The sequence below is a fragment of the Anoplophora glabripennis genome, unplaced genomic scaffold (assembly GCF_000390285.2).
Source record: "Anoplophora glabripennis isolate ALB-LARVAE unplaced genomic scaffold, Agla_2.0 scaffold32, whole genome shotgun sequence".
In the NCBI taxonomy this organism is placed as follows: Eukaryota; Metazoa; Arthropoda; class Insecta; order Coleoptera; family Cerambycidae; genus Anoplophora; species Anoplophora glabripennis.
This window is the reverse complement of record NW_019416220.1, coordinates 1,992,372-2,018,798: the sequence shown is the minus strand read 5'-3', so window position 1 is coordinate 2,018,798 and position 26,427 is coordinate 1,992,372. Positions and strand designations below refer to the sequence as shown.

The 26,427-nt window shown below is 32.5% G+C and overlaps 1 protein-coding gene across 2 annotated transcripts; it reads right to left on the bottom strand.

Annotated features, from left to right (window-relative positions):
• Nucleotides 1–18: 18 nt before the first annotated feature.
• On the bottom strand, nucleotides 19–26,074 carry LOC108906283 (probable DNA mismatch repair protein Msh6). Of its 2 annotated transcripts, none has more exons than XM_018709504.2 (19): nucleotides 25,998–26,074; nucleotides 17,533–17,649; nucleotides 14,916–14,981; nucleotides 14,762–14,812; nucleotides 13,037–13,114; nucleotides 5,108–5,715; nucleotides 3,888–4,163; nucleotides 3,660–3,797; nucleotides 3,398–3,605; nucleotides 3,072–3,336; nucleotides 2,865–3,020; nucleotides 2,650–2,807; nucleotides 2,104–2,192; nucleotides 1,753–2,052; nucleotides 1,591–1,682; nucleotides 1,408–1,534; nucleotides 1,142–1,324; nucleotides 505–834; nucleotides 19–445 (listed from the first exon to the last, which is right to left on the bottom strand). In XM_018709504.2, the coding sequence occupies exons 2-19, from the start codon at nucleotides 17,597–17,599 to the stop codon at nucleotides 188–190; spliced, it is 3,450 nt and encodes a 1,149-aa protein (XP_018565020.2). In that variant the 5' UTR covers nucleotides 17,600–17,649; nucleotides 25,998–26,074; the 3' UTR covers nucleotides 19–187. The 2 variants fall into 2 exon arrangements, with proteins under 2 accessions (XP_018565020.2, XP_018565021.1); XM_018709505.1 differs by lacking the exon at nucleotides 25,998–26,074 and adding an exon at nucleotides 23,638–23,841.
• Between the last annotated feature and the right edge of the window lie 353 nt (nucleotides 26,075–26,427).

Sequence of the window (26,427 nt, the reverse complement as noted above, 5' to 3'; positions counted from 1 at the left end):
ACACGTACATATCTGAATGTGATTTATTTAAATATTTAGAGAATACTGTGAAAATAACAAGAATATTTCTATAAATATTGAAATAAAAATTAGCAAACTTAAAACGTCTTCTACAAAAAAATTATGTTTGAGATATGAAAACTGAACAAGTAAAAAAATATATAATTTAAACAGTACAAACGTTGCGTTACACTATAGAGTTAAAAACATTACGTCTTTCGGAAATATTTTTTGAGGTAAATATAATATGAAAAATATTCCGCAATCTACTTTCCTCCTCTAGTTCTTTAGCAATTTCTCGACCTCTCGCAACAACTTTATAGTCCAAACCAGCAAGTCGAGCAGCATTGAAACCATAGGACTTTGGGCATCTTCCTTCTGCAATTTTATATAAGAATGTTACCGATTCTTCAGTAGAATCTTCATCATTTTCTACCATACAAGCCTACAATCAAAGACCATTAGCAACTATTTAAGTAATACCTGTATAAATACTCGTATTACCATATGTCCCAGTTGTACTTCTTTCTGTCCAATAAAGTGATCAACCAGGCTGTGATAATGAGTTGAAAACATAGTTCGACAACCTATAGATGTAATTTTTTTAACGTAAGCTGTCGCTATAGCATTTCCATCATGAGTCGAAGTTCCTCTGCCTAATTCGTCAATGATCACTAAAGAATGTTTTGTAGCATGCTGTAATATAGATGACGCTTCAGACAGCTCAACATAGAAAGTAGATTGGCCTTGTATAATATCATCCTGTGCTCCAAGGCGTGTGAAAACACGGTCAATCAAATTCAGATGGCAAGTAGAAGCAGGAACACAACTTCCCTAAAAAGTAATTGATGAATCAGTACTATTCTAAAAGACAATATGGAGATTACGTATTATGATAATTAAGTGTTATTAATTTGCCAGTTTTGGTAAAATAACTTTATAATTGAGGAGCGCTTATTCAATATCAGACACATATCCATTTCTGTGTAAAGCATCATTTTTACAGTTTTTGTCAACTATTGTACTCAGAATTACCCAAAACCAAATATCCAGTATAATTAATATACACAGTTTTTAACATTTTTCCCAAAATTAGTTTATGTGAATTCGAATCAACGCTCCTCAATTGAAAACTAATTACAATTTGTGCCATGATAGAAATGATGGCCACTTGTCTCATTAAAGTAGATTTTCCACCCATATTAGGTCCTGTAAGAATCAATACATCAGCATGGTCCTCGTCACCCATTGTAATATCATTTGGTACGAAATTATCAACATTTGGAATGCAGGGGTGTCGTCCATTTTCAATAACTAATTGAGGCTGAAATACATATTTCAATATATTTTAAAACTTGAACTTTGCGAAAATACAGATGTACATGAACATTTTCTTATTTTTCTTACTTTTTCATCAAACTGTTTTACATGTGGAATGCAAATATCCTGTGAATAAGTACGAGCATATTCAGCCAAAGAACATAAGACGTCCAATATTGTTAAACATTGAATGGCTTGATCGAATTGTTCATGCCTAAAATATAAATTGCATTAATGACCTACTTTCTTCCATATTGAATGTTAGTTTACCTCTCACCGATCTTCTCAAAAATGCGCCGATTCAAATCTAAAACTATCTTGGCTCTTTCTGCTTCTGCCTTTAACATTTGCGACAGCAATTCCTAAATTTGATATAAATATCGTTTGTTCAAAATGTTTAATTACAACATATGTATTACTAAAAATACTTACGCGAGTTTTGGGGGTAGAATACCTCTTTGATGGCTTCGAACTCTTTTTGGTGCCTTCTAATTGGTATTCATTGGTAACTTTGCTTGTTCTACTTTCAGGTACATCTAACTGAAAACGTTTCTTATCTGTTCCAAAGTAAGAAATTTTACAACCGAAAAATTTTGATTGTTCATCAAGATAATCAGCTAATTTTTTCTTAATATCATCTATTGTTTTTTCCGCATTGTCGAAATCCTCTTCTACTCCTCGCTTGGGTATTATTTTGCCCTCTTTTTCAGCTTCTTCTTGATCAAAAGCACTCTAAAAACGATTAAAGTCAGGGAATTCAATTATTATACAACATAATCATACTTTGAAGAACTGTAATATCTCACGTAAATCGACATTTGCTCCTTTAGGACTAAACTGCGTTATCTTCCTTAATAAACGAGATTCACAACCTAAAACGGTAAATAAAAGAGGTATTTATATTGTGATTGTTCTGGGCACTAATGAATATTTATATATTATATTTTGATAATAATTGCTCAACAAAATTTGCGAAATAAAAATTTGAAATAAGGGCTAGCCAGAAGTTTAAAAAATTATTAAGAAAAGTTCTGAGGAGAGGCCTTCCTTAAATTTTATTTCACAAGTTTCATTTTAGATTTATTTTTTATGAATGTTGTGTTAAGCGAATGGCCGGACTAGTTCGGTCAAACTTCTTTAGTCAAACAATTCGCTGAACGACCTTTAGTAACTGCATTAAAACCTGCCCAATATTCCCAATCAGCTGATTGGGCTGACCAACGAAATATTTGTCCACTGAACTTTGACCAGTCCGACGATTCGCTGAACACAGTCTATATGGACCAAGAAATGATTCAGATACAAATATCTGACAAAACATTTACTTACCACTGAATATGTCAGAGATTTCTTGAGCCTTCTCGAAAGCCCTCAACGTCTTCAAGAAGTCCTTAATTTTTGTCTTTGAATATGTGACAGATTCATAAAAAATAGCTCTACTATCAGGATGATCTTTGGCCATAAATTTATTACCATAAGCATGTATCCTGAAATGAAAAGAAAAAACTAATCGGAGTTCTATCGAAGATAAATTATTTTATTACTTTGTCAGTTGTCTTTGGAGATCTGGCATTTTTTTTAGAACCGCTTGTGAATTTTTCAGCAGAGTTGGGTTATTCCACAGTTCATTAACAGCAATTTGTCTTTCTTTAATTCTATTAACATCACATAATGGTCTACAAATCCAACGTTGTAACAGTCTAGAACTGAAAATTAGCCTTCACTGAAATATGACGAAAACTGCTTTATACCTTTTTCCAAAAGCTGTTTCGCATTGATCCAGAATGCTCTGTAATGATCCGGTTGTTCCTAGCAAATTCAAATTATTTATTGTTATAGAATCAAGTATCAAATAATCTTTTCCGACTTTTTTTTCTTCAGATATCAGGTCCAAAGGGTCGTACCATTCAAATTTTCCCATTGAAAGAACTTGTATATCTAATTTTGAATCTTTCAAGTACCACATACATGCTCCTAAAGATTTTAAACATAGCTCATATTCAGACTTGGGCATACCTAAAGAAAATATTTACAATTTTTATGTCTTGTTAAATATTGTTAAACTTTTATGCCTTACAATCATCGGCAACTTTTTTAAAGAATTCTGGCCAATAAAAATTTCCCTCTTTATTCATAAAATAATTTGCCATTGACAGCTTTTCTAATGTATCAGATGCAGTGTAGAATTGATTTTTAGATAGAAGACTGTCTTTCTGAACATCTTTGAAATAAGTGTTTAATAGCTCTGAGAATTTCTTACTGACAACGCCACGTTCTGTTAATATCTAGACATATAAAAAAAATTAGATTTAAAATAAAATACCATGGGAATTTACTACCAGAGCAGCAGGATATTCTGCAAAAAGAGCTAAAAGCCTTGAAAAATGTTTGTCGTCGACAAATTCAGACATGTAAAATATCCCAATAGATGTTTCTACAAAACAGACTCCAATTCGGATATTCCCAGATACATTTTGCTGAAATAGAAGATATTATGTGTTTCTTTTATAAAAAGGAATACAACAGCTTCTAGAATGTTACTTATCCATCATAATAGGAAAACTTACCTTCATTGAGACAGCATACATGTAATTTGGTAATTCATTACGTGCTTCTGGCATTTGGGCAGTATAAACGCAAGTAGCCTTAGTAGATACTTGGCAAATTTCCCTTTTAACTACCTTGTCAAATTTAGTGACCTTTCCTTGTTTCTTACATCTATCTGCCATCATTTCTGGTGTCTCTGTTTGTTCGACTCTTGCAACTTTAAAACCTTTCTCAATTAAAGTACTTGCCATTTTGGCATAAGCACTTTCGGGGAACCCAGAATGTGCAAATTCCCCCTGAAAGTAAATTATTTGACAGATCCTTTGGAATTTTAACTGAATAAATGACTCAGGCACACAAAAAAGTTGTCTGTTCTTTTGTATGATATACGTAGCACAGCTGCACAAGCAATAAACCCTTCAGAATGCATTATAATTCATTCAGTGGAAACCAGTTCCCCTGCAGAAGAAGAGTCTATGAAAGTAGATTACATCGTGCCACAAGGAAATGGTGAATATGAAGGAAATTTTAGGTATGAAGAGGAAGTCGAGAAGGAATATAAAGAGGAAAATGATGACAGTGAAATAGAGAGTGAAGATGAATATATACCGTGGGATGGAATAAAATCCCCAAAGATTTAATCAGAGTGTGTTAAATGATGTAAAGTGTAACAGAAATATTTTGGGTAATCACAAAAGTCACAAATATAAAACTTAATTGCGGAAATGGTGGTGAATTTCAGAGAACTTGGATGTCTCATTAAAATGAAACTTAGATGACTATAACGAACAGCAAGGTGAACGTTTTCATCAAAATTTATAAAAAATGAAAGAAAACATCAGGGTAAGTGAATATGCAGATACTGTTGGATGTTAAAAAGACAATGTAAGGTTAGAGGCAAAAACGAAATCCACCAAATAAATCTTTTGAAGACTAAAGAGTTTGTTACAAGTAAAGACGTTAGTCAAACCAACCAGACTTTTAGCGTGACAGAAAATATGGGGGTAGGGTTACATAATCCATTATACCAGGCTAGCTTCTTCCACGACATTACAATCCTCAAGTATATTCGCTAATAACCCAATTTTCGAGGATCTGGGGGGTCACTTTTTAAAAATGGTAGGGGCTAGTGCCACACTGACTCTAGATTCATTTTTCGAGGGGACCGAAAACAATTTCAGGGCTTGATTAAAGGAACAGACAATTTTTTTTAGGTGTGCCTGCGTTATCTACACTGTACCTTCATATAAGAGAAGCCTAAATGCATAACCCCTACTACTGCATCCATATTATATAGTTCATAAAATTTACCAACTTTGAAAAATAAAACAGAATCCATATGTCGACTTTTTAACTCCCACCATTGCCTCATAGCTGGTGTCAAGTCTTTAAGAAAACTTTCTGGGACGTAGAGAGTTCTTGAATCATAATTGGGATCACTTGGTCTTCTTCGATTAATATCTTTAATTTTATCAGGCTCCAAGAAATCCAAATTATTATGCAGCCAATTTGAATGGATATCTTTAATGACAGCCTCCTGACTGTCTTTCTTGGAGTCAACATTGTTTACCTGTAACTCCTTTACAGGTGTACCTTTTTGAAAACTATATTCCTTTAAGAGCCTTTTAGGCTTGCCTGCTGAACCGTTTAAAACTAACTTTTTAGATTTTTTATGCTTAAGTGTGTTTGGTGAATCATTCTCATTATCTGAATCATTACCGTTTTTAAATTTGAATTGCTTTGCAGACTTCTTAGGAGTGCCACTATCGCTATCAGAAGAGTCCTCAATGAATTGTATTCTGCTACGTTTTTTAGGTTTAATTATCTCTTCATCGCTTTCTGGACTGTCTGCAACCGTAATTGTTAAATTACGATAAGTCCATAAAAAGTTGTATATAAATAATAAGGCCGTTAAATCAGAAAAATTTAGATAATTAATGTAATAACAGTATTTTTCTGATTTATGTATGAATTGTTGATTTTTAGCAGCTTAAACAGTTGCGTCATTATTGAGAATTAATAATAAGCACTACTTACATCATTTACTTATCCTTTCATTTGGGTGTTAACAAAATATACGAATTTAAAAATGTTGTTTTTAGAAAAACTAACCTACAAAATGTGATTCAACAAAAAATTTGTGGAACACTGATTTTTGGAATTTGAATTATTAGGTATACAATCGTGAATGTTAAAATATAATAAGCATTAGTGCTTAAAAATCACGAAATAATCAAAGAGAAGTGTTAGTAGACAAGTTTTTTGTTTAATTGTTTAAAAATGAGATGATAGCTATGACTGCAGTGTTTCACATAGTCGATGCAAATTAATTTTTGCAATGTGTATGATTGTTTTATTTTTTTTTAAAAGAAAATTTCATATTTAAGTGATATATCTTAATGGTGTCAAGCACTACGACAAATAACTACAGGAGGGCCTGGGTCAACTTAAGCAGGAGGAAATAATGAAAAATGATTTATTAAAAAAATTTTGTCTACCCAATTTCATGGGTATATAGTAGTTGTATACAGGGTGGTCGCGATGTAATGGGCCAAAATTCATGACTAGATTCCTGACATGAAAATATTGTGATTTAGACAAACTCACCTTAGTCCAAAAGTTGATACTTACAGATACAGGGTGTTTAATGCAAAATATTATTTTAGTTTTTTCTTATTTATTTCATAATAAATGCTCATATCGAGATGAAATTTTGGTGTTAGGGGTTTTCTGGGGCGAGAGATTGAAATATATCCATGGTTTGCTTGTAGCTCATAGAGAGCGCCACCTGCGCTAGGTCGAATGCGTTGAAAACGACAGAACTTTTTTATCTTTCAAAAATCTAATTCTCAGGTAGCAAATTCTGATTTTACAACTTCTTTTACACAAAAAAGCTATACTTTTTGATAGTCGCTATCTTGCACCGTTCTCGTAAAATTTGCCATTGAAAATTCCAATGTATTTGCATTCAATTACAAATCGGCAAAAATTTTCAAGTAGGCTTATGTTAAAATCCAATTTTGACATTTTCCACTTATCTTAGTGCTGTCAGTAATATTACAGTATTATTCGTGCCTTATTAAAAGTATTCTTTACTTTATGATCTAAATCGTAGTGCGAGATAACATGCCACGCCATAATTTATTTTCAAATGGAGAAATGCGCGATATGGTTTGCGTTTATGCGCAATCAGATTATGTTGGACGTCGAGCGCTTCGTCGGTATTCAGAGTTGTATCCGAATAGAAGGCAACCAAATCGGAAACTATTTCAAGAACTTTTTAATAGACTTGGAGAAACTGGTAGTTTTCGTCCTAAAAGAGACAACGCAGGGCGTACTGTTACAGTTCACCAAGAAGAAGAAATTTTAGTAAGAGTGGCAGGAAATCCAGAAGTTAGCAGCAGGCAGGTAGCTAGAGAAACCGGTGTTAGTAAAACAACAGTTCTCAAAATCTTTCACAAGGAAAATTTATATCCCTACCATTTTACACCCGTGCAAAATCTTTTAGCAGCAGACTTACCAGCTAGATTACAATTTGCTCATTTTATGCGCAATCAGCAAAACCTTGACCAGGAATTTTTGGATAATGTACTATTCACTGATGAAGCGACCTTTACTCGTCGAGGAATTTTCAATTTTAGAAACAAGCACATATGGGATAATGAAAATCCTCACGTAGTCAGTGAGCGTCACTTCCAACATGAATTTAAGATAAATGTTTGGTGCGGAATCATAGGAAATCACCTTTTGGGTCCACATGAGCTTCCTCCAAATCTAAATGGTGACTTGTATTTAGATTTCCTGCAGCACCATTTAGTTGACTACCTCGACGATTTACCACTGAATACACGGCAAAATCTATTTTTCATGCAAGATGGAGCTCCCCCTCATTATTCTGTCAGAGTACGGAACTATCTTGACCACATTTTTCCGGATCGTTGGATCGGTCGTGGGAGTCGAATATTATGGCCTCCTCGTAGTCCTGACTTTAATCCTATGGATTTTTGTTTCTGGGGCTACATGAAATCAGTTGTCTATAGAGAAACTATAAACACCCGCGAAGAGCTATGGCAGAAAATTGTAAATGCCGCCGAATCATTTCGTAACAAGAATCTCTATTTTAAAATACGGCAGTCTTTGAACAAACGCGTTAATAAATGTATTGAAGTTGGAGGCGGACATGTTGAACATTTATTGTAATATTCGATATTCAATTGTTCATCACAATTTATAATTTGAAATAAACTCTTGTTCTTTTTGACATTCGTACCTTATTTTGATTACTCGAATTACCAAAGCTAAATATCTTGAGAACGGTGCAAGATAGCGACTATCAAAAAGTATAGCTTTTTTGTGTAAAAGAAGTTGTAAAATCAGAATTTGCTACCTGAGAATTAGATTTTTGAAAGATAAAAAAGTTCTGTCGTTTTCAACGCATTCGACCTAGCGCAGGTGGCGCTCTCTATGAGCTACAAGCAAACCATGGATATATTTCAATCTCTCGCCCCAGAAAACCCCTAACACCAAAATTTCATCTCGATATGAGCATTTATTATGAAATAAATAAGAAAAAACTAAAATAATATTTTGCATTAAACACCCTGTATCTCTGTAAGTATCAACTTTTGGACTAAGGTGAGTTTGTCTAAATCGCAATATTTTCACGTCAGGAATCTAGTCATGAATTTTGGCCCATTACATCGCGACCACCCTGTATATTATATTTTCCATTCTCTACCATTAATTTAAGAAATTTTGTTGGATTTATAAATTGTATACTTACATGTTAAAATGACATGATTTAACACAACTTCCAGTGTAAAGATATCTCAACTTATTAAGTTCACATTCTACTTGTTCTTCTTTTTTAAACATAGTAATTTATTTCTATTTTTATTAATCTATCTGTGCTCTTTTGTAGAGGGCATAACAGTGACAATAAACATTTTAAATATTAGCTTTTGTATTTTCTCTTAACTTGGAAATGTGTTAATTCAAATCAAGTTTAAACATTTTCCTAATATACTCATCTAATGAAGTCGGTCCATAATTAATAAATCATTCAAGATAAAAATAATCTAACCAATTATTTTTTTAATGAATATATATCACCTTTCAAAGTAAGACTACAAAAGCTTAAAATGTGTTACATTTTGCCCTGTACATCCTGTTAGCTTAATATATTTCAAAATAATAGTGACATCGTGACAAACTCAATTCGTGGAAATAAACAAAAAAATGTTTTTTCCTAAAACAATTCCTCAATCATTCTTCAAAGGTTGAAAGTGGAATATAGTTTTTGGTTAATTACTGAAGTACCATCATAGACAGATTTCAAATTTGGTAGTTAAAAAAAATGTATTCCAATTAAATGTTTTGTACCTTCGTAATGCACAATTTATGTGAATAAAAGTTCAAAAATCTTTATGTTAGGTGTTATCATGGTTCTTGGACTTACGTTCTACAAGAAAAGCCTCAAGAGGCACTAAAGTTTTATTCCGAAATAGTCTATCCAAATATGTAAAATATTTTTTTAATATCAAATAATTTTTTGTTTGATAGCTGAAAGTTCTCAAACTCATCCTGTTTTGACATCACTGATTAGATTTTAATAGTAAATTTCTTTCTTCAAAGGTTCGTGAATTTGCGAAAGTGTATCTCAGATCCACTCTTTGAAGGGTCATAGTGGCCTTCAGAATTGTTTCAGGAAAAATAGTTTTGCTTTTTCGCAAAATATTTTAAAATTGATGAAATCAAGAAAATAATGCCATGGATATTCTGTTTTTATTTTTTGCAACTGCAACATACCGGGAGTTTATGAAGTTCTCCCGGCACTAATAGAGGATGTTCCTTGGGTTATTTCTAGAAAAAAAGTTTAATTAAACGTGCCCGATTTGCTTTACTTTGTGAGCTACATGAATTTGAAATTTAAATGTAAAAAGTAATAATCAAATTTGTTGTGTTACGTCTCGGAGCGCTACGCATTGGTCAAGTGTGCTCTGACGACATTTGCAAGGTAAAATGTTATCTAGGTTACTGTCAGTTTTGACAATCTTGCAGTTTAGTGTGAAGATTCAATTTTGCAAATTCGCGAACAATGCCTTTTAAGTTTACGACTGCTGAGTATGCCGATATGGTGTTTGTTTTGGGTAATTGCGATGGAAATGCTACTCTAGCTTCACTGGAATATCAACGGCATTTCCCAAATCGTCGCATTCCATCCCCGAAAACGTTTACCACAACTTTTCGTGCACTCAAGAGAAACTGGTTCACTTCCAAGTGTTGGCATTCACTATGAACGGGTAAGTCAGCAGAGTGTTGTAGAAGAGAATATCCTTGCTATGGCCGAGCGTAATCCCGGTGTTAGTACACGACGGATATCCACGCCTTTAGTGATTCCCAATACCAGGGTATGGAGAACATTAAACAAGAATCTGTTGTATCCATACCATCTACAGCGTGTTCAACATCTGGAGCCAGAAGATTTCCCTAGGCGGGTAGAATTTGGCAGTGGTTGAATAATAATAGGAATTTGTATCGCTACATCTTATTTACGGATGAGTCACAATTTACCAGAGACGGTATCAACAACACCCATAACATGCATCAATGGTCGGATATTAACCCTCATGCCACCGTAGAAAGTAATTTTTAACGTAGATTTAGCGTTAATGTGTGGTGTGGAATGTTATACGATCAATTTATAGGGCCATTTATTATTGAAGGTTGTCTTAATGGTCCAAAGTATCTACAATTTTTAGAGGAAGAACTCCCGCGATTGCTTGAAGATGTACCTCTGGCAAGACGATTAAGAATGTACTTGCAACATGATGGAGCTCCACCTCATATTTCCCGAATTGTCACTGCTCACCTAAAGGAGCCTGGTCGCTTGATCGGTCGAGGTGGGCCACATTTGGCCAGCTAGGTCTCCAGACCTCCGTTAGATTACAACATGTGGGGTTGGATGAAGGATTTGGTTTATCAAGAGAAAGTGGAAATACACGAAGCTCTAATCCAAAGAATTGTTAATGCTGCAACGCAAATAAAAGAAACGCACGCGAATATTAGAAATGCAACGCGAGCAATTCACAGGCATGCTGACAAATGTATCGAAGTAGGAGGTGGAATTTTCGAAAACCTTTTAAATTAAGAATGTATGTATCACTATTATCAATGTTCTAAAAATAAAAATGAAAATTAATTTCCATTATTTTATTTTCAAATTCGTGTAGCTCAATAAGTAAATCAAATCGGACACATGTATATATGAACTTTTTTCCTAGAAATAACCCAAGGAACATCCTCTATTAGTGCCGGGAGAACTTCATGAAACACCTGGTATATCAGTTCACTTTATTATAATGAAATTACAAGGAAATTACAAGAACTGCTTTATTGAGATCAATGGGATACAGTGCTAGTAGAACATTTTACAAACACAATATTGCTTACAAACTGATTCAAACATATCCAAATTAATCACCTCTGATGGACCGGTATGACATCGACACAACACTTTTTCCGTATATTAAGAGTTTATCACCTGCTAGAAAAGTAATGCTATCAGTTCTACTCAGTAATAGGCTTCTAACATACTGAATTGGTGTTGAGGTGATATCATACTTGCTTATCAGGAGGCTGGATAGACGTTTCAATATTCTAAAATGAATATTAATTAGTGGTTACACAATGTTTTTTTAAGGAACTTTTGGTGATCAATATTAAAATTTTGATAACCAAATTACATACAAAAAGCAGGCTGCTACTGAAGAGATCAAGATAAACAGTGATGATCAAAAACTGATGCAATTCTAAATACTCAAAACATTTGTGTGACAATATTTGAAAATTGTTCTGTGAATGAAGTATAGAAACTATTTGTTTTTAAATAAGTATGATAATGAATTGTTTAGAAGAAAATTAATTTAAGAAAATAAAACTAACAGCCTACTTTGTGGGTTAATAAACCTTGCTATAATTAAAAACGATAAAATACTAAATGGTTAAATTAACACGAAAAATAAACTAGTAATTTTCTCAAACTATTCAAACGGGAGGAATGCGGGATTTTAGTTAATGTGGCATATATCTAGGAGTCCTAAAAAGAAAATTTAGTTGTTTCAAGTTAACGTAAATATTTGATTTTAAATTCTCCACCGCCCGTCTTCTGCAGCACAATATTTGAACTGACGTAGGTAACACTTTAAAATATATGAACAAATGAAATTTTTTGTTAAGTCTTACCCTCTAATAACTGGTCTTGTACAAATAAAGTGACAAAAGCAGGTTGTTATTAACATACTCAATGTACAAGTATTAGTATGTAACAGTGAGGGGTACACGCGGACACATTTAGAATTGACTGTACACAACATGACTGATTAACTTAAAAGGAAAAGATTATTTTCTCTGTATGAAAAGATATTAGTCTGATTTTGCCAAACAAAGGGGAAAAAACGTTATTGCAAAATTTGTAAATACTCTTATATACAGTGTGTAAATACAAAATTTGAAAGGTTCACACCATAAAAGGGAAATTGGGAAATTTTAAATTATATTTTTATACGATGAATGTGTACACTACTTTATATAACTGAATTTTTAAATTATAAGTAATGACTTACCCCTTCTTCTGCGCCTCGGTGCGGCAGTTGATGTGTCTGTAGATAAATAAAAAAATATAAATTATAATAATTATATATTACTAAGGTTTGTCCAAATACGTCTCTGGGGAGTAAAGACAATCAACACGTGTTGTATATAAAATTGTAGTCTGTTGCAACAGACTTGGTAAGTCATATTCTGTCATTTGGTTTATTGCATAAGCAAAAGTATTTAGTAATATTGAAATATCACCAAAGCTACCAAGTTAAATAACAATTCTCTATAAATAATAGTTTTGAATACTACTTCTTTGGACACTAATTTATCAAAAGAAAAACCTGCTAATGCATCTGAGACAAAATTAAACCTTTTATTTTAAATTCTCCATCTTTAATCTCTAATGAATTGTCGATAAAAAAAAGTAAAAGTACTTTTCAATCACAGTACAGTTGATCATATAAAATACTATGTATAAACTATTAACGCTGTTTACGATTCTAAAAATCAAACATTCATATGTGTGACGGAATTTCAGTATTATTGTGTTTAAAAAATTATGACTTACCCACTGCTGTGGTAGAGGCATCTGTTGTTTGAACAGCGCTGTCTTCTGGTGTGCTAGTTCCTTCATCTTTGGAAGTGCCTAAAATAATTATTTTTTTGAAATGCCAAAATCGTGCGGTTTAGGTTTACAAGTAGAAACTTGAGATTTTTGATTTTGAGAAATCCAGATGTGAACTTAATTTAAAGATATCTTGTAGAGTGTAGAGGATGCTAGTTACACACCGTTGCATAATTATCTTTCATAGTAACATTTTTATGCAAAGCCCCATCTGGATTTTAAATACTATTTGAGAGCTGATTATCTTTAAGAAAAAAAGGTATACCTGTTTTATAAACCATTCCGATTTTGAGATATCCACACTTTAATGATACAATGCTGGCAAATGCTTTCGAACAACTACTAATATTATTTCGGCACTAACTCAATTAGGTTTTGTCTTGTGAAACTGATGCTAATGACAGCAAAAGAGTGACTTTTCTTTGCCAATCTCTACAGTTCTTGAAAAATCAATAATCTTAGGCAGATGATTTACGATGAATGTAGAAGTCTCAAACTGCATTAAAGTGAGAATATCACGTGACCAGAGTAGTTTATTGACATCAATTCGGATACCTTTTTAATTTAAAAAAATAAGCCAATCAAATTATTTATTTAAAATCCTGATATGGCTTTGCATAAAAATGTTACGATGAAATATAACTTCAACAGTGTGTAACTAGTGTCCTCTACATATTTGGATTTCTCACTATCAAAAATATCCTGTTTCAAGTTTCTACAACATTTTCACTATAGATTATGGTATTATGGAATAAATTTGAAATTTAATCCTATTTTTAGGATGTCTACAGTCTATAGTTATTCTAATACCCATTCATTACACAGCTCCACAAAAAGAAAGAAAAGTCGTGATCTGGATAACTGACCATGGTATTGCTATGTATTTTGCGACGCTGAATCTGAATCGGAGGTCAAAAAAATTCGTATACCCATAAAATTTTTGTGTAGAAATAACAAGTGTCGATAAAATAAAAGAAGAACAAAATAGGTAGTTTCCACCCCTTAGACGGATACGGGCAAAGCAGTTAAGGGCTGTTCTGTTCAATGCACTACGACCATTGCGCAGCAAAAACAAGAAAAATTTGATCTCCCATATCTTCCTTCACCCCGTCCAGCAGAGGGTAGTTCACCCCTCTAGGGGGTTTGTTCTATGGCTGTGTTCACCCTCCACCATGTCTCCATTGCATTTTCAAGAGCTTGTAAGCTAGAAGCTTTCATGACGCAGATCTATGTTCGGAAGGGTATAGAAGTACAATGGGTGTAAAAGGAGTACCAATCCCTTCGGTGGAGCCCTTGACAATATAAAATGAGAGCATGAGGGTTGCAAAGTGCCCATTTATACTCCTCTCCGTAATGATATTGGTATTCATAACTTTACCCCTATTTAAGGGATGTTTTTGGCTCTACATACAAATTTAAGGGGTATACGAATTTTTTTGACCTCAGATTCAGATTCAGCGTTGAAAAATACATAGGAATACCATGGTCAGTCATCCACATCACGACTTTTTTTTCTTGTGGGGCTGCGTTATAGACCACCCTGTATATTATTTATAGACTTGATTATATAATTACATCAATAATTCCTCTCTGCATATCCATATCCATATCCAGCATATCCCCCTGCATATGCATCAAAAAAATTATTTTTATATTAAAAATACTTACTTTCACCACTAGGGCCGGCTACTCCAACATTTTCTTGGGAAGCTGAAGCACCTGTGGATTAAAAAAAAAAAACATTTTGTAGAACTCTCTAATTGTAGAAATTATGTCTAATAACTCTTAATGCATTAATAACAGTAACATATTACAGCCTTACTTATTTTCCCTTTGGATGCAGGGCGGCTATCACTGGCAGGTTCATTTTGGTTTCCTTCTGAAGCAGCTTGAATAAAAATACATTTTATAAATCAAATGTATGTATACAGTATGTATACTTATATAAAGGATGTCTTGTTTTCTCATCAAGTACTACATTATTTTAGAAATGGTTTATTACATGAGTACCGTAGGTACTAGAAAACATATCTACCATGATAGAAATAATTTAATGTGTGTTGCCTAGTAACCTTCAATAATGACTACTTTTTTCTACTTATGTATCTAATTCGATTTGTATCAAAAAATTAGTTTTTGAAATTGAATCATCACAATGTCAAAAGTTTTACAAAAGAACAGAATAGTCCTAAAATATTCATAAACACAAGGTTGCAGTATATGAGGATGAAACTCCATCATTTCTCAAAGTAGAATACTGGCCAAGACGATGGGGATGGGGACATAAACCCATTGAAAATAACCCAAGAAGTCAAAGGCCTTAAGACACAACCAATTCCAATGTTTGCACGAAAGCAAAAAAAATGATTTTAGAAGATTGATGTTTTAAAATGCTTATACATTAAACTAGTGAAGGAGTAAAGTTTCACCAAAGTGAGTTTCAAATTGTTGAATTCTTATGTGAAATCGTTTAGTAATTTTCTCAAGATAAGTTGAAATATTTGGATGCAGATACTAACTTTTTCTCTAAGACAGTTAGGGGGTGATGAAACTTGGGTACATCACTGGGATCCAAGAATAAAATTAAGGTTCATGTAGTGTTCGCAAGCTCATGGCCAGCGTCTTTTGGAACCAAGCAAAAATTGCTCTTGTTAATGCCAAAGAACACTACAATATAGCAGTTACATATATATAACGAGCGTTCAAATAAAAACGTGGTCAAGTTGGTTCTGAAAATTTGGACATAGGGCGTAGCGTATAGCAAATGAACTTAAACGTCATCTGTCAAAGCGCTATATCGCCGCTATCAATTTGAATATTTTCGTTTTAAAAAGCGTTTAAAATGGTGTTTTCTCAAGAACAAAAAGTGTTTATCATAGAGTCCTACTTTAGAAATGGACGCAAGATTGATGGAATATGGAAGTATTCTATTGAGGAATGTTTCATAGAATTTCAAAATCAATTTCCCGGCGTTGTTGAGTACAAAATTTTTCAAAGTGCAGTTCAGCGTTGTGTTAATGTTTTTCGTGAAACGGGCAGTGTAACAAGAAAAGAAGGAAGCGGCCGACCTAAAAAGCGGACTGAAGAATTAAAAGAAAATGTCCAACAAATAATGGAAAATGCGCCAAGAACTTCTGTACGTGTTTTATCACAAATGGTGGGAGTATCAGTCGGTACCTGCCACACAGTGTTAAAAAAAGATTTGCGTTTGTTCTCCTATCGTTTAACTTGTCAGCAAGAACTTCATGAAGTTGATTTTCCGCGACGGGCTGTATTTTGTGAATGGTTTTTAAACAACTACGGTGAACTTCATAATATCACCTTTTTTTCTGATGAAGCCTGGTTTCATTTAAGTGGTTACGTAAACTCACAGAATATGAGAATGTGGTCTTCTGAAAAACCAGATAACTTTTTTGTCGAGGGCCCTCTACACGCTCAAAAAATTGGAGTTTGGTGTGCTCTCAATCGAAGGAGGATTTATGGACCTATTTTTTTTAATGGTACTCTTACTGCGCAAAGGTATAGAGAAGAAATTATCGCTCCTTTTGTTAACCAGCTGGAAGAAAACGAAATTACAAACTTTTACTTTCAACAAGATGGCGCAAGGGCACATACGGCAGGCGAGACGATGAATATGTTGAGGGAAGTTTTCCAAAATCGACTAATAAGTCTCAATGCTGAACATGAATTTCCACCGAGGTCATGTGATATTACGCCGTGTGATTTCTTTTTGTGGCCTTACCTTAAAAACACTATTTTTGAACTGCCTATTCCTGATTTAAACCATCTGCAGGCTCGACTTATAGACAAGATTCGTGAAATTAACAATACCCCGAGCATCTTAGAAAATGTCTTTAATTCTTTGAGGAACAGGTGTGAAAAGTGCTTGGAACAAGGAGGGGGACACTTTCAGCAGCTGCTTTAATTTATTGTTATAACAAGGAGGGGGACACTTTCCGCAGCTCCTTTAATTGTTTGTTATTGTTATCACGATTATTCTTTAAAATAAAGTTATATAGTCATTAACGTTATTGAAACTGACAGCTGCTATACAGCTCATTGAGAAATGAGGTTAAGTTGGTCGCTATAAGCTACTCCCTACGTCCAATGTGTCAGAGCCAACTTCGACCACGTTTTTATTTGAACGCTCGTTATGTAATATGTTAATAAAATTATGTATTAACCAAAAACATCCTGGTTTGCCTTAAAAAATGTCCTCTGGAGCTATAATCCGAAGTTGGCTTTGTCTGATTTCTTTTTATTTAGAAATTTGAAAAAACACCTCCAAGGGAGTCACTTTGCAAATGATAACCACGTGCACTGAAGATAAGAGATCATGTCAAAAATTAAAGTTATCAAAAAAAGTCTGTTTCATTTTTAGAGATACAACTTTTCTAGCTTAACAAGATAATACAGAATCTTCTCAAAAAAAAACTCACCCTCAGATTGTTGTGAGCCAGGACGTTTTGTTTCCTTTGGTGGTGTCTGTGGTTGAACTTGTCCCATTTGGGTTTCAGATGATTCCTGAGTGATTGAGGAGCAAGATGCTGTATTGGCTGAAGTTATAAAAACATGTATTTCTATATTAATCGATAATTTTAATTGTTATGTTAATACATATTTTAAAATTAATAAATTTAAAAGAAGTTTTAAGTAATTTTCTGCAATTGCATAACAACAAAAGCAAAACTATATTTGTTATGGATCACCATAGTTCTTATTCTTCATATAATGTTAAAAAAAGTATATTGATTAAATAAATATTAGCTTGTGGCCCACAATTCTGATAATGATCAATAGTTATAATTTGCAAGATCAGAATTCATGAAAGTTTCATATTATATATTTAACACAATTAAATCATTACACTATAATTATACATAATGGCAGTCACTTACCAAAAATGATCAATATCAATGACCACAATTGATTGATCGTATTCGAAAATGATCTAATGAATATTTAAAATGGTCAATTTTTCTCTATATTTCAACAGATTCATTAAAATCATTATATGTTGTCAATAATCATTTTCCTTAATTAAATATGACCAAATGTAACATTTCGTGTAGTTACTTTATTAGTTACAGTATACAAATGTGCAATAAGCACAAGAAAGGAAGCATGATTATAGAAATTTGAAAATTACAAGAGAAGATTTGAAAATATGCGGTAATTGCAGCATAAGCCCTATATCGGGGGCATTCTAACCAATAAATTAGAATAACGTAAATGTATTAAAATTATGTACATTCAAAATTGCAATTCTATTAACCAAAAAAATATATAAAACCATATTTTTTTTATAAATTATATCTAATGAAAATATCAAACGAGATGGCGGCCGCCTATTGAGCGCCAAATTTACCTTCCGTGGCCGCCTCCTCATTAGTTCTGCGCCGTTTAGGTGCTGGCGCGCAGGAATCGTCCCGCTTTTCTGATAAATCTTCGCGTTTAGACATGTTTTTTATACGAATGTAACAAAACTTTTCTTTCACACACTTCGAACGACTTTTCGGCGTCTGTTGACAGTTTGCAACAATAGCAACTGATTTCAAATCCACGCCAACTATGTTCCACGGCTAGCTATATTCACACCCTTCCATTCAATTCAACCAATCACTGTTTTTAAAACGTCGCTATTCAACATTCACTTAAAATGCTTTACTTACAATTAAATAAAATAAAAAATACTTGCAAAAAATATAATAGATATACCAGAAGGGTTAATGTATTCAAACTAACTGAATAGAGAATTCTTAAAAATTGTTGCACTTCATTAAAACCAACAATTACACAAAATGTTTGTTATTTAACCAACCATGTAATTATTAACAATACAACAGTATTCCACATTAAACATGTTATTATATAACATATAAACCTGAAAAAATATAATGTTTTAAACATCCACATAAAATAGGAAAATTAACCAAGCTTTATTGTTTCTGTATAAGGTTTTTAGGTTTGAGAGTCAGTAACTCTAACAAACGTGATGGTATCGATAGGTTGAAAATACATTTAAGTATTTCCTTCTTGATGAAAATTCACCTTAATACTAAATGGCGGGAAGTGTGATGGGGTAAATGGGGTCCTCTTAATTCATTATAAACATTTATTTTCCGTACCTACTAGTTTCGGCTATTATACCATCATCAAAGAGAAAGAAAAACGACAATCACTGGAAAAGAATTGGCTGCGAAAAACTAGTAATAAATGATATATTTTTTTTATAAAAATGAAAATATCAGGAAATTTTCTTTAAAGTCGTCATGACAAATTGAGCACAGACAATTCATTGTTTGCCTTCAAAAAGATTTTATATTACTTATTTTGGCTTAAGCTTGATTGAGTTTTAGAAATGTCTCAATCAATAGATTTGTTTAATTCAGCTTATATTTATATTCCATACAAATTATCTATTTTCTTGATTCTGTCAGTAAAAATTAGGTGCTGTGTTCGCATTAATAGATTACTGCAATATTAACGAAACTGATGAAGATTCAAATCGAACTTTAATTGATCGCTTATATGTAATTAATTATGGGCAAGTGTATTAAAAAAAAATGATGGTATAATGTTGCAATGTGTAATAAATTATGAACTAAGAATCTTGGTACGTGGGTAAAATGACTGGTGCAGCTTCAAAGCAATACCCATGACGTTACTATCCATATTATTATTTTTCCGTATCATCCTTGTGAATATGACTCTATTCATTTGAATTGGAACGCACTGTATTTGGCTGATACTGCTGAAGTTTTCATTTTGGTCAGATACATACAGAGATTAATATAAAACTGTTAAGCAAATCCAATAACTACGAATTTTGAAAGATTTAATAGAGACAGCTATAAAACAAATCAATAATTTTAATAAAATCATCCATAAAACTTATTAAATAAAGATACTTAAGTCTATACTTATTAGAATTATCTAGAAGTACAGAGAATCAATTACAGTACTTCTAAATTAAGATATAATTACAAACAGTTTGGTTTATAAGCTTTTGAATATTTTCCAGGTTGGTTATCAAGTCGGTTATCATTCAGTTTACACTACTTGATCTTACAATAGACATATAGCTTTCTTCAGAAGAAATTCTTTTTGAAGTTTATTGCCAAGCCAAACGTACCCTGCAGAGTGAGTGGTACAGTATAGTGCATTTGTATCAGTAACTCACCCACTCGCTCGATATGTGTCACACCAAATTAAAGACGTGGGAAAGATGGAACATTAAGTTGAAAACACTGGTGATTTTATTGACAAGATCAGGGCAATCCAACTAGATCTAGATAATATCCTAGTTAGTTTTGATATGTCATTGTTATTGACAAAAGCGCCTTAAGAAGAATTTCATTGAAGGCTCAATGTAAAAGACAAAGAATGAAAAAATTGTAGACTTGGGAAAGGTGTGCATCAGATGGACCTTCTCCATTAGGGATCAGTTTTATGAACAAACTGAAGGGGCAGAGGTGTATCTTTTCTGTAAAACGAGTAGTTTAACTGTGTTGAATGCTTAGTTTCGACTAAAAAAAACCAATTATAACTCAAAAATGGTATGTTTTCTGGAATTAGGAATCAAATACACCCATCAAATTTCCAAGATAGTCAGTGTTACCCAGTTAAGTCACTAGCCTAAGTTACATTAGTCAAACATCCTCAAAGATATTTAAGTAAATGTTATATTATTATAAGAACTTTAATATAGGACCATGGACCTTTTCTTCTCAAGCTTCAGAAAAATTTTTACTTATTTAAGTTACTGTATATTATAGTATCTCATGTTATGAAGTTATTCAATTTTTTAACTGTGTGCCATCATGTACTTCTGAAATCTTTGCAAATGAGAATTAACAAATGGAGCGTAACTAAATGATTTTTTTTGGAAGGAGTTCAGGGGTTGTCTGCAAAAGCTACCCCAAAAAATTATATGAGATAAAACTATGGAAAGTGAGATAAGTATTTATCAATGGTTTCCTATCTTGTTAAGGACAATATCCTTATATCTCATTTGACAAGAAATTCAGATCTAAAATTCCTCAAAATTAAATATTTAGAGAACGCATACAGGGTGTCCCAGTGTCAGGGTACAAAAATTTACCAGGGGGTAGACCAGATAATAAGATTAAAATTCTTATAAAATATTTTTTTGCGATGCACTCTCACTGAGTTACAGGGTGTTGTTTAGAGAAAATAATAACAACTTTCCGCAATAACTCTAAAACCCTTTCAGGGATCTAAGTAATTTTTGGGTGAAGTGTACATCTATTCAAGGTCATTAAAACTACATGGTGCTTATTTCGATCTGACGCCAGGGGTGGCCTAGGCCAACTTGTCCTCAAAGTTATGTCCTCATAACTTTTGCGTATCCTAGTTTTATGTAATTTAATTAAGTTTTGCTGAATCTGCAATCGATCCTGAACAAAAAATGTGCTCTTGTTTCATAGTTCAAAAATGAACCGTTTTCAAGTAAATTGTGTCTAAAGTATTGACTGCATTAATTCGTAGAAAAATGCATGTGTAAAGATTTTATTTGTTGTTATCTAGTAGGTACCTGTCATTATAAAAAACCAAAGATGTTTACAAGCGTACATGTCAAAATTAATTACAGTACTTGAAGTTACGAGAAATTAAGTTTCCAAAACAACAAGATATTGAGTATTATGGAATTTTCCAACAACGAATATGCCGATATGATATATGTCTACGGTTTCTGTGATGAAAATTCATTGGCGGCATCACGAGAATATATACGCAAGTTTCCAAACAGAAGGAAACCTTCACAGCACGTATTCCAATGAGTTTTCCAAAGAGTCCTTGAGACCGGGAGTGTTCAAATTGGAAATACCAGAATAAGAGGTAATTTGGAAGATGCAAACATTTTAGAAGAAAATGTAATAGGTGCTGTTGTTGATAATCCTTCCACCAGTGTCCGAAGAATATCAAGACAAGTAGGTATTCCACGAGGCAGCGTCTGGATAATTTTAAACCGAGAAGAACTGCACCCATACCACCAAAGTACAAACTTTGCATCCTGGTAATCCCAAAAAAAGGATACAATTTTGCAGACGGTTTTTAGAAAATATGGATAATGACAAAAATTTCCTTCAAAAGGTATTGTGGAGCGATGAAGCTAGCTTTACGAGAAATGGTATAAATAATTTAAAAAATTTTCATGTCTGGTCCATTGAAAATCCACAAGTGATATGACCCTCCGCATTTCAAAGAAGATTCTCAATAAATGTCTGGGGAAGAATCTTCAACGGAGTCATTCTGCCTCCTCAAATTATTGTAGACCGTTTGAATTCAGAGAGATACACGAATTTTTTAGAAGATATTGTTGGTGTACTAGATGACGTTCAATTAGCTTTGCGAAATCAATGTACTACCGACAAGATGGATCACCTACTCGTAATGGAAAACAGGTATCTGTGTGGTTCGATTTACATTTTCCAGAACACTGGATTGGAAAAAATTGATCTATTATGTGGCCTCCCGGGTTCCCTTACCTCAACACGCTTGATTTTTTTTATTGGGGTCATATGAAGCAATTGGTGTATGCAAAACCCAGTAACACTAGAGACGATTTACTTCAAAAATTTAAAGCAACCGCCGAGCAAATTTAACCAACTGCTGATTTGCGAAGGCTTCACAATTCCTGGTCAAACGTCGGGCATGCATTGAACTAAATGGGCAGCATTTTGAACATTTATTGAAATAATTGTTTTCTATTTTTATTTTTAATATTGTCATTTTGCTAACATAATATCATTTCTGTTCCATAATTTTCAATTTTACTTTTAGTTCCCCTAGATGTAACAAAATATTAAATAATTCATAGAAATGTAAGTTTCTTCATATTCATTAAACTGCAACTACATGGGGAACTGTACCTCAACGGAAAATAACTTTGATTTTTATAATGACAGGTTAAATAAAATCTTTACATGTATTTTTCTACGAATTAATGCAGTTGATACTTTAGACCCAATTTACTCGAAAACGGTTTGTTTTTGAGCTATGAAACAAGAGCACATTTTCTGTTTAGAATCGATTGCAGATTCAGGAAAACTTAAATTACATAAAACTATGACATATGAAGACATAACCTTGAGGACAAGATGGCTATGCCGCCCCTGGCGTCAGATCGAAATAAGCAGTATGTAGTTTTAATGCCCTTGAACACTTCACCCAAGAATTACTTAAATCCCTGAAAGGGTTTTTGAGTTATTGTGGAAACTTTTGTACGCCGACACTGGGACACCCTGTATACTGAAATCGATAAAGGGACACTTTGACCATGTTGATTCTGATAGATCCTTTCTGTAAAATTTAGGTAGGTACCAAAAACTGATGCAGATGTGTTAATAATTTAAAACAGGGGTAATAAACTAGGGGTAATAATTATAATTTTTTTTAAACAAGAATGGAATCAATAACATATTTTAAGATTTTCAAAATGTTGTTATTAAATCACATTTGCAGTTCTATCTACATCAACACGTTAAATATGTGAAATTATTTTACAATAGCCAACCTACCCTGTTCAGAAGAGTTTTCACTTCTTTTGCGTTTTACAGCCGGTGATATAAAATAGTCTGTAATTTTTTTAGGTGTACGTTTGGACATATTTAATTTTATTTTTTTGGCACAACAAAATACTTATTACTACACTTTGTTTACACTAATAACAAATATATAATACGTATATATTCAATCACTTTCCCGGTTTTTCGACCACCAAACGCGCATCGCGACGATCAACTAACCTAAATTTTAGCTAACCTTTTTGTTTAGAGTTTGCCAAAATATATAAATACTTATTCACATTTTCTATTGGCTATTTAATTTAAAATGTCCAATCACTTCACAGTATCAGAGTAGTTGAAGACAGATGTTTATTGTGTCGCTAGTGCTTATAGAACGTTCCGAAATTTATACCTCACAGAACTACTCTTGGTCTTCAAATTTATTTTGAAATAAAATTATCTCTATTTTCTTATTGTATGTTATATAGTATATATAAACCAGAGTTTGTGACGATGAGTTTTAATACCACAAAAATCTATAAGATTCATGAGCATTATAAGTGATGCTTTATTCGTTTTATATGCACACGTATTGTGTTTATTAGATCATACTGTATACGACTTATACGAGATACGAGATGTTTTTGTTTCAACAACCAACTATAACGATTACAATTACCTACACAATATAGAAGAACGAACAACATTATAAGTAAATAGGTAAATAAAAATATTATATAAAATTACACACATATTAATTTTTATCATAAATATGTTAAATTTACATTTGTTATTGAGGTTATACTGTTTACATTTTTGTTTAAAATTTAAAAAACATGTAAGGGCTTTTTCTAATTTAATTTTTAATGTTATCATTGTCTCCTAATTCATAAAATAAATTCTTATGTGAAGAGAATTGCTATAGAACCTAGTTACATATAATGTTTCAAGTTTTAATGTTAGAAGGTGTAACCCTTGACTATAAAAAGTATTTCAAAGACTTCATGGACTTACACATTATATCTTTATGTCCAAAATTGATAATATCTAAAAGAAGAAATTTATTCATAAACTTAATAGATAAAACTTCTTAATATAGACTATTGTCATTACACAGACTATTTCATGTGATATTGTAATTCATATTCGACAGCTTTGATTATGTGAAATAAGCTATTTATAGTATTTATTGCAAAACAGTATCCATACAGCTCTACATAGCAACATTTTTTTCTTTATTCGGTAACAAAAATATGTTTATGTTTATTTTAGCCAGAAGTTTTGAAACTGTTTGAAATCTATAAGAAATATCCGCCCACCACTGCCAAATGCAAAATAAAATTAATTGTTTCCATATCCTGTATGACTACTGCCAAAACAAACTTTTTGTAAGCACATTACATTCTAGAAAATTAGTTAATTTAACTTTGGATGTAATCGGTAGATTATTTGTCATAGTACCTAGTACATTTTGAGATGTATATGAAAAATTTCTGTAATAAATTGAGATTTCTATATTACATGCAGAATATATTGTGATTTTCTATATTCTTTATATTGAAATTTGGATACTGATGATCATTATATTTATTTACAATTTCTTATTCCAGGTACAGTTTAAAGGAAAGACTAATTCACCGAAAGGTATTTGAAATTAACAAATGACTTCCATACTAGGTATATGTTATTTAAATAAAGACACAAATATATTAAAAATTGGAATAGGAAGGTTTATTAAATTAATAATGTGACCAGATGTTCTCCTTTGGGGAATTTGGAATTCTCTTTCGAAAGGGATATTGGAATTTATGTCCAAATTTTTTAGATATAACATGAGTTTTTGTAATTTTATATTCATTTATAACTTTCGTAAATAAGCAACAAACAGTAAATCTAAATTATAACAACCACTAAATTAAAGGTCAAAAGGTCAGAACCTTATTTTCAAATTATTGTCTTATAAGGTGTACATCCTTTTTAAAACTCCATAATTTAATTTCTTGGAAATTTCTGAAAATTTCTTAATCCAAATTTGTGAAAGATGTAAATATCAATGTTTTGAAGAACTTTTACCTGAAAGTACATTAAGCGATAAAATAGTTAATCATTTTATTTGGCAGAGAATGAAGTACAAAAATATTACTAAAATTCTGTTATTTCGAAAAATTAATTCCTGATAGTTCCTATTTTCAAGAGTTCAATAAACCGGAAGAAAAATTTGAAATATAAAATGGTTGGCTGGGAGTAGGATCTGTGACCTCTTAACCAATTTCTAAATCTGGTCACCTTATAAATGTAAAAAGCGGTAAAGGAATTTTGTATTTATTTTATATATTTCCGGAGAAGTTGAAAAATAGTTTAAATTAAATTACCATCATCTGCGGAGGTTAAGGTTCCTTCTCCAACGTCTCTGCGCCTGCGCTTGGAGGTACCCGCCTCTTCATCTAATTTGTAAGGACTTGTGCGCTTAGACATATTAAATTTTTTTCTACGTACGGAAAGAAATAACTAAATTTATAGACTTTCAGCAAATCGTTTGCTTTATTCTTATTACCATGCGAAGATGAAACAAAATGGTCGTTATGGCCGTTACAGCTTATTGTTGCGAGGAGTGTTGTGATTGGTCGTTTTAAACAAACGGATTACTATGTTCTCCCGTTTAGGGTGCGTTCCGAACCTACTGAGAAATAAACAAATTTAAAAACTTTCTTTCATATTGGAAGAATCGGAGAGGAACTGGAATATTCACAAATTGACAATTTCCCGTCATTTTGGTCATTTTGGAAAAAAATATTGATTTAA